The sequence below is a fragment of the Capricornis sumatraensis genome, chromosome 10 (assembly GCF_032405125.1).
Source record: "Capricornis sumatraensis isolate serow.1 chromosome 10, serow.2, whole genome shotgun sequence".
Taxonomy (NCBI): domain Eukaryota; kingdom Metazoa; phylum Chordata; class Mammalia; order Artiodactyla; family Bovidae; genus Capricornis; species Capricornis sumatraensis.
In genome coordinates, this window is record NC_091078.1 from 31,022,740 (window position 1) to 31,036,236 (window position 13,497).

At 39.3% G+C, this 13,497-nt stretch overlaps 1 protein-coding gene across 1 annotated transcript in view; it reads right to left on the bottom strand.

Moving 5' to 3' along the window:
* Positions 1 to 13,497, bottom strand: part of BICC1 (BicC family RNA binding protein 1) — a 349,143-nt gene that overhangs the window by 241,308 nt on the left and 94,338 nt on the right. Inside the window, exon 2 of the mRNA XM_068982242.1 lies at positions 8,089 to 8,135. Coding sequence (XP_068838343.1) covers positions 8,089 to 8,135 — 47 coding nt within the window. The remainder of the gene's footprint in view (positions 1 to 8,088; positions 8,136 to 13,497) is intronic.

A 13,497-nucleotide genomic window follows, 5' to 3' on the forward strand; every position in this document is an offset into this window, starting at 1 on the left:
AAAGCATGACTTTTAAGGCCTACATAATAATCCAATCATAAACTCAATTTGATTTTCCACAGCATCCAATGCTTTGAGTCTGGATTTAGGAAGATAGAAGGACATTTTCACCAGTTACAACTAAACTTTCATATGGTATTGCTTATAAATAATACTTAACTATTATTTTGCTATTAAATAATATTTAACTTCTAATTATTTAATAACTTAACAATTATTTTAAATAATTTTTAATACTTTTTTATTTGATAACTTCTTTAGTTAAGTAATAACTTTATTTAATAACTTTTAAAATAATTATTTAAATAACTTTTAATTATTTTTAATAATAGTTAACTAATATTATTTAACTATTAAATAATAGTTAACTATTATTTAAAAAGGCTTCCCATGTGGCTCAGCTGGTAAAGAATCCGTCTGCAATGAGGGAGACCTGGGTTCCATCCCTGGGTTAGGAAGATCCTCTGGAGATGCAAAAGGCTACCCACTCTAGTATTCTGGCCTGGAGAATTCCATGTACTCTACAGTCCATGCGGTCACAAAGAGTCAGACACGACTGAGCGACTTTCACTTTTCACATTCACTATTATTAGTCACTTAAAAAAAATCATAGTAGCAATTAGGGTATATTCATGGCCATCAAACACCCAGTTTAAAGGACTCTCAATTGCACCCCCTATTTCCATGGCTGCAGGGAGAGGACTAAAAGAGCAAATGTGGTTCTCACAAAGCAGCATGAAATGACTGCCGAAGAATACCTGACACGATGACAGAACTCAACAGGTGACTGTACAACACGCTCAAGAACACAGGCTTGACACCAGGCTCATCTTGCTCAAATCAACACAAAGACAGAACTTAGAGGACACTAAGAACAGAGAAGGAGCAAATCACATAAGATGGTCTTTTTTCTGAATCTTTTCTCACTAACCCTTAACTGCTAGACTCTGCTGGAAGACAGAAAGCAAATTAAAAGATATAAAAATAGGACAGGTTCTTACCTTTAACAACTTTCTAAAAGATGACCATATGCGAAAAGAATCTAAAGAGTAGAGAGATATATATATATGCATAATTGATTCACTTTGCTGTACACATGAAAACAGCACAACTATACTCCAATAAAAATTTAAAAAATGAATAAGTAAGCAAAAGATGACCAGATAACCTGTCTGGGGGGGGGTTGTTTCTTTTTTCCAAGTCATATATGTGCCACTCACCTCTATTTAGTCAGTTGTAGCAGAGAAGAGTGATAGATTCTCTCAATGAAACTTACACTCAGGGTCATAAAGCTGTCGTCAGGAGTAAGAACTCAGGGTCCCTGAATGTTAGCTGTAAGGCCTAACTATCCATTTGTGATGACATCCATTGGGGACAACCTTTGAGTTTGGAATCAAAATCAACCCTGTCATTCTGCAGGCTTCTCCGCCCATTTTCACAACGGTGGCATCAAATACTCCACTGTACATGCATCTTTTGGGAATGTTTGAATTGCAAAACACGTGAATATGTTCCCTACTGAAACACACACTGAGACTAAAATGTCAAATATCCTAATTTTATTTAAATCAAATTTGATTTTACATATTTAAGCAAAAAGCCTCAGTGTCAGAGAAAGCATACCATGAGCTACAGTGAAATGAATGCACTTTTAAATAATTAAATCAAAAGTTATTTCTATGACCAGAGGACTATGAGCTATCCAAACTAAACAAATTAATGGCCAGTGGAGAAAGAAGAAATTGTAGTTAGACATTTCTGTCTCCCTTCCAATAAAAATATTTAAGTAGTCCTCATCTAAGACCACCTAATGTACTTGTTTTGAGATACAAAGGGAGCCAGCCATTCCTCCAAGCAATTTACCCCAGAAGACAACATTTGCTACTTTCCAGTCTCAAATTGACAAAAGTTATCTATTTGCCTAAAAAGATGAACTTGAGGGTAGTAAAAATATACCACATAAACCATCAAACAGTTTCTTATTTATACTGGCCTTAGTGATAAGCCCTTCTGAAAAACCATAGTTTACAGGTCAGTTTTCTAACTGACGTATTTTAAGGATATAAAATACCCCACATTTAAAACATGCGATGTGTACTTTATGGAAAAATTATGTATATAACCCAATGTAACAGAAAATCTGGTTTCATGAATTACAACACTCACTAGATTTTTCCCCTCTTCAGCCAATGGGATTCAAGATTCCTAAAACATTTTGCTTTGATGAATCACATTTGTAATACAATCACTTTACTCATCCCCACCTAATACAGTGTAATACATTTTCCCCTCCAAGATCTCACCATAGTCATTTCACAAGAGAAACATGAAAAAGAACTGATTAAAGGAAACAGGACAGACAGTGAGTAAGCCATGAGCTACTGCCCACAGAGCTGTAAAACTCCTGGCAGATCATTTCCATGTGTTTCGATTAAAGTTGCCATCACAAGCGGACAAAAACTAGACAGAAAACGATCAAAGTTGAATCCATTCCCTCCTTTTCTAAGTATAGTTAGAGGCAAAGAATAAAAAACACAATTACTGAAGAATGTGCAAAATTCTAACATAGGAAAACATCTGGGATATATCCAATATGGTCTAATTTGTAATCTCATCAGCCAATTAAAGAATATTAAAAGCATTTTATATACATTTTTTATATATAGAAAAAAGGACTAAAGTATATAAACAATAATTCTGGAGAAGACTCTTGAGAGTCCCTTGGACAGCAAGAAGATCAAACCAGTCAATCATAGAGGAAATCAACTCAATACTCATTGGAAGGACTGATGCTGAAGCTCCAATACTTAGGTCACCTGATGCAAAGAGCCAACTCACTAGAAAAGATGGCTATACTGGGAAACACTGAAGGCAGAAAAAGGGGGTGACACAGGATGAGAAGGTTGGATGGTATCAATGACTCAATGGACATGAGTTTGAGCAAACTCCAGGAGATGCTGAGAAGCCAGGCACGCTGCCGTCCAAGAGGTCACAAAGAGTCAGACACAACGTAGGGACTGACAACAAACGTATAAAGAGTAGTTTTCTTTCAAAGGTAGGATGACTAAGTAGATATTGTTTCCTTTTTCTTGCATGTTGATTATGTATTTGTTATAAACAACTTAAAAATGACTTGCTATAAGGAAAGAAAAAGGTTTAGTATAAGTGAAAGTGAAGTCGCTCGGTTGTGTCCGACTCTTTGCGACCCCATGGACTGTAGCCTACCAGGCTCTTCCGTCCATGGGATTTTCCAGGCAAGAGTACTGGAGTGGGTTGCCATTTCCTTCTCCAGGAGATCTTCCCAACCCGGATCTCCCACATTGTAGGCTTTACCGCTTTACCGTCTGAGCCACCAGGGAAGTCTCTAGTATAAGTGACTAGGAAATTAAAATCTATAAATCAAACTGAGTATCAAAACGTGATAACATTTAGTTTTACCAAATTTTTCTGACTATAGTAAATTTTATACAAAATCATTTCCTCCATTAAAATATATTATAGGTTGAGCCATATCCCCCAAAATTCATAATGTTGAAATCCTAACCACCAGTTAACCTCAAATGCGAAATGACTGGAAACAGGGTCACTGCAGATGTAATTATTGAGAGAAGATCACTAGACTGAGCCCTAATCCAATAGGGCTGTTGTCCTTATAAAAAGGAGATATTTGGACACAGAAACACACGGGGAGAACTCCACATGCAGACATCAGGTTGAAGCTTCTAGAAGCCAGGAACACCAAAGATGGTGAGCAAATCTTCAGGAGCCAGGAGAGGCATAGACCAGATTCTCTCTCAGCACTCAGAAGGCAGAGCCCTGCCCATACCTTGACCCTAAACTTCTAGCCTCCAGAACTGTGAGACAATCCATTTTATTGTGTAAGTCACTCAATCTGTGGCACACTTTTACAGCAGCCCTCAAGATAATACAAAAGGTTTCAAAGCATAATACAGAGACATGATCCTCTTGACCACATTATTTCTTCCTGACAGTCTGCCTTTAGTTAGGCAGCACTTGCAAAATCAGTATTTCCTCCAGACATTCCTCCCCCCACCCCTATGACTACAGTTACATAAGGCCACATACAGGAGTTTTCTCCTACAGAACGTGAGAACAAGTGACACACGACAGACCCAGACCTGGACCTTAAGACCAGGGCATCTTCCGCCTCCTCATCAGCTCACATGTGGCCATGGTAATGACCCAGCTTCAACCATACAGATGAGATGCATGCCTTAAGGAACAATCAGTCACAGAAGAGATGTGGGTCTCTCACTGACAGCGTGAGACAGCACTGCCCACCAAGCTGGAATACTCTCCTTGAAATGTTACATCAAAGTGGAACAAAGAACTGTTCTTTAAGGCATGATATTGTTGGATGTATCTGCTATACCCGGTTAGTCTTTTACCCCAACAGAGTATCAGTGGAAATAAAACATTGTGTGTGTGCATGCTAAGTTGCTTAAGTCGTGTCCAACTCTTTGTGACCCTATGGACTTAGCCCACCAGGCTCCTCTGTCCATGGGATTCTCCAGGCAAGAATACTGGAGTGGGTTGCCATGCTCTCCTCCAGCGGATCTTCCTGGCAATACACAGACAACAAAACAGTCTACAGAAAACCAGGAAGCTCCTTGAAATTAAGTAGTAGCTGTGACTCCAGGGGAGAATTTTAAGTGCAGAGTCAACTGAACAACTATACATTATGGCTCCAAATTTGACACAATAGATCTGATGATCCCAGCAGTTGTTAAACTATGATTTCAACCTTTGTAGAAATCGAACCATTTTTACTCTTAAAGATATTTAAAGTTTTATTTTTTCATTTTTGAAAATTGTTAATGAAAATAGTTAATATAATCATATTGTTATGGTTTTACATATATTTTGACAAGAAAATAATAATAATATCTAAAAGTCTCGTCCTCCTCTTCCAATCCTCTCATCAGGAAGTGTGCGTGCTCAGTCGCTTCAGTCGTGTCCAGCTCTGTGCTACCCTATGGACTGTCGCCTGCCAGGCTCCTCTGTCCATGGGATCCTCCAGACAGGAATCCCGGAGTGGGCTGCCATGCCCTCCCCTCCAGGGGATCTTCCGGACCCAGGGATCACATCCACAGCATCTCCTGTATCTTCTGCATCACAGGTGGATTCTTTACCACTGAGCCACCCAGAAAGCCCATCAGGGAGAGCTGGTATGAATTCACGAGTTATACTTCCAGGCTTAGAGCTTTTTAAAGTCAGGATAATTTAAAAAAAAAAAATGAGGGGCGAGGATAGTCCAATTTTAAACTAAGCTCAAAGAGAGATTTTAATGTCAATGTCAGCATGTGATACATACCCCCAGAGTCAAAATCCAAAAGACATCCTAATAATAAGCATATATAACCTTCATATGTGCATTTCCCTGAAAGAAAAAAAGCATTTTTTCCAAAGATGCTCACAACCAGCAATGTGGTTTATTTTTTGTTCCTAAATGTTTCCCAAAATGCTATTATTTTTAAATGGGAGATACGCAACTAAAAGAAAGTTCCTGGAGGACAATTCAAAACTCCTCCTTTCCTTCATTCTAATGTAGGCTGTAATTTATTCTTCTCTCTGGTCAAAACACTAAAAACTACTTTTCTGACATCTGAGCTGTTCCACTTTTATTAAGTTACAGGAGCTTTTTCCCATGGTAAGTATCCAAATCTGACACGGACCCTTGTTGATCAGGAAGACACTCTTTATTGAGCTAAAGAAGAAAATGAGATTAAAAAGTACTCCATTTAGTTACTCAGAGACCTCATTAACCTGTGATCAAGAATGGAATCCATGATTCCAACTCAGGGTTTGTGGGATGCACGTATGTTCCTGGATTCAGACATGTGTTTCCATTTAAACTGCTGGAATGTATACATAGCTCTGTAAAGAGTGATAAATATTAGCAAATCTCCTAAGAATGAAGGTCCTTTATGACCACATACACCGTGTTTTGATTCCGTTTTTAAAATGTGAGTCATATAAAGCTGAACAGTCTGTTTTTTACATCTCTTCACAAGTTAAAGAACTAAAAAAAAAAAAAATCCTTCCATAGATTGCATCTATTTGTACCATCACAGACAAACCAAGGCAACTCTGTGATTTCTATTTGTCTTCTCTTTTCTTTGCCTTGTGGCAAGCCTACCCCAGCCAAAAGCAGAGATTCTGAATTGCCCGAGCATTGAGTACAAGCTGTACACGAACCAATGTCAGGTAATGCCAAGCGAGGGGGCTTCAGACCTAGCATACAAATTTCAACAGCAGGGGCCTAAAAAGCAGGGATGGAAAACTGTGGTCTGGCATATTCTATTTGGCCAGGACAGCAAATTTTTAATTAAATCCCTTTAGGAATGCACCCCCACCCCCATACAAAGAAGGTACTTCATTATATAGGACAGCAAACCTCACCTGCACTATGGGCCTCTCAGATGATGCTTTGAAATGTGAATGCTGCATGAATTTCTCCACATCGGAGCTTTTCTCCATTCTGTTTCTTCACTCAGAATGCTCTTTCTACCCACCCAAGCCTATCCCTCTACTTGGCTAATTTCCACTTTTCAAAAGATCTCAAGAAGTCCTTTTTAATCTCCTCAAGTCCCAGTCAAGAGTTTAATCCTCTCTGGCCCAGACTCCCGTGCTATTTAGGCAGCTATATAATCAAACACCAGACTAATTCCTTTAGGTCGGGGACTATGCCTTGCTCATTTTGGTCTTTCCAGTGTGTTGCCCACAGCAGGTGGTAAACAAATATTTTCAGAATGAAGAAAAGGCAAGACCAGTATCAGCTCTGAAAATATTCACTTTTAATATCCTTGGAAGAAAATGCAGATGAATAATTAACTTGACAAAAAAAAGATCAGATCACACAGAAAGCAAGAGAATAAAGAAGCTTACTTATAAAAGCCACATCTGGTCACACAGGTATTTTCCAAAAGCTTGATGACCTACCACAGCGATATATAACCACATCCATAGTTGCTACTGTGTGTCACTCTAAGAGAAACTGTGTATCTGTTCCTACATACATGCTTTCTGGATACCAACAACAAACACAAATATCAACATAATAAACTCAAATGAACAGAATAAACTCAAATGAACTCAAAAGAAAGAAGGATGGGAACTTGAGTCAGCTTCTTGGCAAAGACAGACATCTTCCCTTACATAAAACACTTACTTTAAAACAGAGCTAACCAGAAGTAATTAACTGCTCTCGACAGTATCTCAAATCACTTGCCATCAGTTTTACTCCTGTTTCCCTTTATGACTGGCCAGGCTGACTTCACTGAAGGTCAGAACTTACAGAGGGCCGCCAGGGACATAATAGACCAGGTTACCAGTCGTGAGCAGAGAGGTCCAGTAAGCATCTTCTGTCAATTTTATCACCCTACCCATGGTCACGATTACCAGAAATGAAGCCTCTGACGTGGGGAGAGGGGAGGAGAGGGTGCAATGTATGAAGAGAGTAACATGGAGACTTATATTACCATATGTAAAATAGATAGCTACCATATGTAAAATAGACAGGCAATGGGAATCTGCTGGATGTCTCAGGAAACTCAAACAGGGGCTCTGCATCAACCTAGAGGGGTGGGATGGGGTGGGGTGGGCTGGGGAGGGAGATGGGACGGAGGTTTAAAAGGGAGGGGATATATGTATACCTATGGCTGATTCATGTTGAGGTTTGACAGAAAACAACAAAATTCTGCAAAGCAATTATCCTTCTATTAAAAAATAATTTAAAAAAAAAAAGAAAGACTCCTCTCCAGCTCCCTAGGTCAGGTATGTGGTTAAGGAGGGAGGAAACAGGCAAAGAGAACAGGTAAAGAAGATAATCCAGGGGCAGATGTGGCAGTCCTCGCCTTCAATGCTTCAAGTTTGCCCAGAGGGAGCTGCCTTTGAAGGGTTCTATCCCAAACAGCCCACCACCCTTTTCTTGCCCCGAGCATCTTCAGCTAATAAACCTAGTCCCCTTCACAGAGAAGGGGAGCTTTCAGGGGCTTCCGATGTAGCTACTGAGACAGGTACATTCCTCTGTAATTATCACCAAGACAGGAGTAAAAAGTCACTTACCTTCTGAAAAAAGTCTTCCCCACTTTTGCCTTTTCCTTCGGCAGCAGCTGTAAATAAAAATGTATACATTTAAAATAGTTTCGTTTTCCAACCTATGTATTCAAAACACTCCCAAGTATCAGGCACAAGAACAAAGAGGTAAACAAGATGCCAGCCTCGCTCTCCCCAAGCTCAGTGCCCGTTCACAGGCCTCATCTGTGATATGAAATGGAAAATAAAACACTAGTCCCATCAATCAGACATCTTTAGATACCTTCGCACACTGTTTTCTGTCTAAAACCCTCACAAGCCTCTATTTTCACACACAGATGAAAGTAATCTTGTTTTTTTTAATCATAGTTAAGGAGCTACCCATATGAACAAATGCAACTACCAATAGAATCATCTGTACTGCTGTGAGTACTTCCTGTCTGGAATCAGTTCCAAGCAAGAGATTGCCTTTTCAAGTGATGGCTCATCTGACAAGGCCTTCTCGGAGCTATTTCAGGTTTATGCTTTGCACTGATTATATAATCTACTTGGATTTCAGCTGGCATCATACATGACTTTAATTCACTCCTTTATGCACATTTACAAAGAGAGAGACAAAAGAACAAGAGAATTACAAAGTCATGGTCAAGGTCCCAGACAAAATTTCACCTGAGATTAATTTAAAGGTCATTGTATTTGAACATTTTTGTGTCTAAATGGCAGCCTACAAATGAAGGACAAGCCCAGTTTTATATGTGCAAAAGTTTTAAGGTCCTGTGGACGTTTTCTTTTTAATCTTCAGAGAGAGGAGAACAAAGACCTAATGGCATCTTGCTTGCAACAGCCTCAAATCACATCTTTCAGAATGTAAACACTAGGTCTCGGATTCAGGCAGGGGTGAAACAGTGGTTAACAGAAAAAGCCACCCCCTGGCCAGGACAGAGAAATGAGCTGGAGCAAGAACTTCTAAGTTGAAATCTGGAAGACTGGTACCCCAAACACCTAATGGGCAATACCATCAAGGGACCCTACCTCTGTGTGTGTGTGTGTGTGTGTGTGTGTGCACGCCTGTATGTCTGTGTGTGTGTGTAACAAGTGCACTCACTAAAGTTCCTGAAAACTCAAGAATTGTGGCCAATCAGTCCATTAAGTAGAGAATTCAAAATTCAAAGAAATCCTCTCTGCCCCAGAAAAACAGTAGTAAAGTCTAAATTCTTTTGTCACCAACTTTAATTTCACAGTTAAATGTAAGATATCTTCTACTATTTTGTAAAACTGTGTATTTTTATTGACATGTTTTCATCTAAAAAGCAGAGCACAGAGTACACATTTCTGTGATTTTCAAAGAGAGTTTGGGAAATGTATAAAACAAGAGCTAAAAAGAAATAATAAATTTAAAATGTATTCTAATATGTGGCGGCTAAATAGTCCCTCAAAGATGTCATGTTCTCATCCCTGGACTGTGAATAAGTCACCTTATATATGCTAAAGGGATTTTGTGGGTGTGATTAAATTAAGACCTTGAGATGGGAAGTATATCCTGAATTAGGCAGGTGGACCCACTGTAATCACCAGGAGCCCTTTTAAGAAGGGAGAAGGAAGGTCAGAGTCCAAGAAGGCAATGTGACAAAAGAATCAGAAGGAGAGAAGGGCATTGATTGCAAAGGAGAGAGTCAGAGCAGAGAAACTTACAGAGACGCTATACTGCTGGCTTTGAATGCGGAGGAGGGGCCACAAGCCAAGGAATACAGGCGCCCTCTAGAAGTTGGGAAAGGAAGGATCTGGATTTTCCTCTAGGGTCTTTGGAGGAAGTGCAGCCCTGACAATACCTTAGGACAGCCCAAATAAAACACATTTCTGACTTCTGACCACCGGAACTATAAGATAATAAATTTATCTGTTACAGCAGAAAAGGAAACAAACATGTAATTTCAATGCCATCTTAACTTCACTTTTTGCACAAACACATCATCAACAGGACAAACTGAGCGCAGACACTGATGTGAGCATCTGAATCACACATTTCCACAGATTTCATATTCTGGCTGCACCTTGTGGCATGTGGGGCCTTAGTTCCCTGACCAGAGACCTAAACTGCAACCCTTGTACTGAAAGTGGGCAGTATTAACCACTGGACCAGCAGGGAAGTCACACAAATAAATTTTTTGCAGTTAACTCTACAAATTATGATTTTTTTCACTCTAACTAGGGAATATACCAATAGTGAATTCTTGAAAGAACATAAAGAAGCAATTTTGAACAAAAAAAAAAAGAGAGAGAAAAGAAGGTGAACATGGTTGGTCCTATCCAGAGGGCCAGAAAGATAGAAGATCAGCACCCAAACTTAATGACACAAATGCCCCGGGGACACTTCAACTCAGCTACCTCTTGGGCTGGCTTTATCTCTACAGCTAAAAATAGTTTAAAGTCACTCCTGCTCCATGATACAACTGTGTGGCAATGAAAACTGCATACCAGGCCACAAAGATTAGAAAAAAATTTTAGTGACATCAAGGGAACTCTTCTTTCAAAAAGAAATTTCACAATCAAAGGTATATTCAAAAGCCTATCAAGCAGGGCAGATAAAAGCTTTCACCCACAGGAGACTCCTTCACAACTTAAAATTCATCGGTTTAAATTTCATGATACAATGATGTTTTATTACAGAAACCAGAAACTTCCTTTAAGATACTTACTTTGCTCATGACAAACGCATTATGTCACAACCTTGAAATGCCCCTTCATGCCAAGTCCAGCTAAACAGACTTCACAAACCAGCCTTTCAATCCCTGGATGAATTAAAAGCCGGGGGAGGGGGAGGGGTGGAATTTCCTTAGTTACACACAAATTATAATTACACTCCCACCAGGAAAACATCTAAAATTTAACCAGAAACCTGCACCTTTAACAACCTTATGATCTAAGGGGCAGCTGGAAATGGCACAATTGGTGCCATCAAAAATCTCTGGCTTTTTTCATTCCAGAATGTTTATGTACAAGAAACTCCAAATCTGAGCCTGAATTTCCCCTAAGTCCTACAACAGTCCACTTCCTTAGCCCACAAGGACCTGGGACAAGCCTCTGGTTGGACTCGTGGGTGGTCACGGTCTCTGGAACAAACCAAGGTGAGTCCCAGTCATCGGCCCTTTGCTGGGAGCATCCTTACCTCACCCCCAGGTTGCTGGGTCTCCTGCACTTTCACTGACTCCACACAAGCAAAGCTGCCAAGACCAGAGAAGTCAATCAAGGGAGAGCAACATTTTCCCCAAGTATTCTCTCCCCTCCCGATCCTTCTGTGCTCAAATTTGAGAATTCCATACTCTAAACTCCTCAGCATTAAAATAACAACTCCTCTTGAATAAACTGAGAGATTGAGAAGACGGAGGTTTGTGGAGTATTTTTAGGTATATAAGATGTTCTTTCTATAGAAAGAAAGTTCACTCTTTCACTCCATAAGTACGTGAGTCTCATGCTGGTGACTCAACATAGGCCAGGCCCTGCCTTCATTCAGCTTACAACCTTGACCCATATAGTCAAATCACCTGATGAGTGAGGTCCAAGATAAAACTAAAACTCAGTTCTAGGGACAAGGGTCCCAGAGCTCTGTTCACAGTCACCACTCCATCCAAATTAAACTTATTAGAAATCTTAGCTACTCTTATTCTGGACAATGCACTAAAAAGCTAGTCACTTTACTCTTAACACTAGGACTAGGTAGCTACTGTTAGGACTCAAAATTAAAGGGTTCTTCCAGGCAGACCACTTGAGAGCTAGGTTGCAAGAAAAAATAGGAGGTATGATAATATCTTGACGCAATGATCTTTTCGAGGGGAAAACATCACCCTGTAAAATGAGCCAACCCAGACTTGATGTCATGGAGCTCTGTGACCTTTGAAAAGTCTGACTATATTCTATGGTACAACAGTTCTATCAAGCCTCACATTCTTATACACTGATACAGCCTCATCTTTTTCATTCACAGCAACACGAAAACACACGTAATGATTTAGCAGGCTTTTTCTAACTGTCCTTACAAAACAATTTCTGCCTGCCTGATGTTCTGAAAGTTAATCATTTGATGGTTAAAAAAACCCTTTGGAATCTTCCTGCCAATGAAAGCAATTGTCTTTATTTTCATGACATAGAATTCCAGGAATAAATTACTTCACTACTACTGAAACAGGGCTTCATGGATTGTGCAGGTAGAGCATTTCACATTTTAAGCTGAACAATTCACTTTTTATGTTTATTATAATTTCTCCAATGCTTTGGCCTATTTTATTTCATATCTTTGCTTCGTAAGAAATATGGGATGGCAAAAGCCACAGCCAATAAAAACAGCAAAAGTTGAGACAGGTGTAAACTATTACAATCCCCCAAACTACAGGGAAAGTCTAGTTAATTACTGAATTAAAGGTGAGGGCTCGATTTTCAATTCTTCACAGGGCATATGGAAACTTATTCAAATACCCTTTTCATTCTGAAATGCTTTTCCATAACATCTGATGTTTTATACAACCAAATCTAAAAACATAAGGGCCAAGGGTCATGTATTTCATACTTAAAATACAGTATGGAATAAAGTAATGGTTTTTTTCACCCTTGTGGAATCTGAGCAAGAAAAGACCAAATTCAAATTACAAAAAAATAACTGAGAAATAATTCTTTAAATCTGTTAAGATTCAGGACATTCCCGCCCCCCTGTATTCTCCAGCTGTAGCAGATTTGCAACTAAGAAGGCTGCTGCATTTCAAGTTCACCTGAAAGACAACTATAACTGTTTAGCTAGTCTGATTCTCTTGCAAAAATATTTTACTAACAATTTTTAAAACATTCACTTACTGTGTCTATTTAATCCATATGCTGAAAGAACTATACCATATATTTTATTCAGATATTACTGTTTTCAGAAAACTTCCCTACTATTTGGCCGATTCTGCTGAAAGAGGAATCAGCAACAGATGTCCAAGATGAAGTTTCTGTATACTCCCTTTTAAAAGGGAGTTTTAAAAGAACCTTTTAGAGAACCTTTTAAAGTTCTCTTTCAGTAAGAACTAAACCTTTCTCCAATGGGAATCTTTTAAAAATGCTTTTTATTTGTGTGTTTGGCTGTGCCAGGTCTCAGCTGCAGCACACAGGATCTTAAGCTGCTGCATGGAGGATCTGCTTCCCTGACCAGGGATTGAACCCCGGCTCCACGCATTGGGAGTGCAGAGTCTTGGCCAATGGACAACCAAGGAAGTCTTCAGAGAACTTTTTATGTTCAATAACCATATCTAACAGTCTAGACTGGCATGCAAAGCTCTGACAACTGACTGAAGTAATAGCAGACATTAAGTCAATTTTTAAAATTTCTTCAGGTCTCAATCAAAGTCTCTCAAATACTCCAGCCAACTAAAGAACATCTCCCAGTTTAAACTCCAGCAGTAAGTAGTGTCA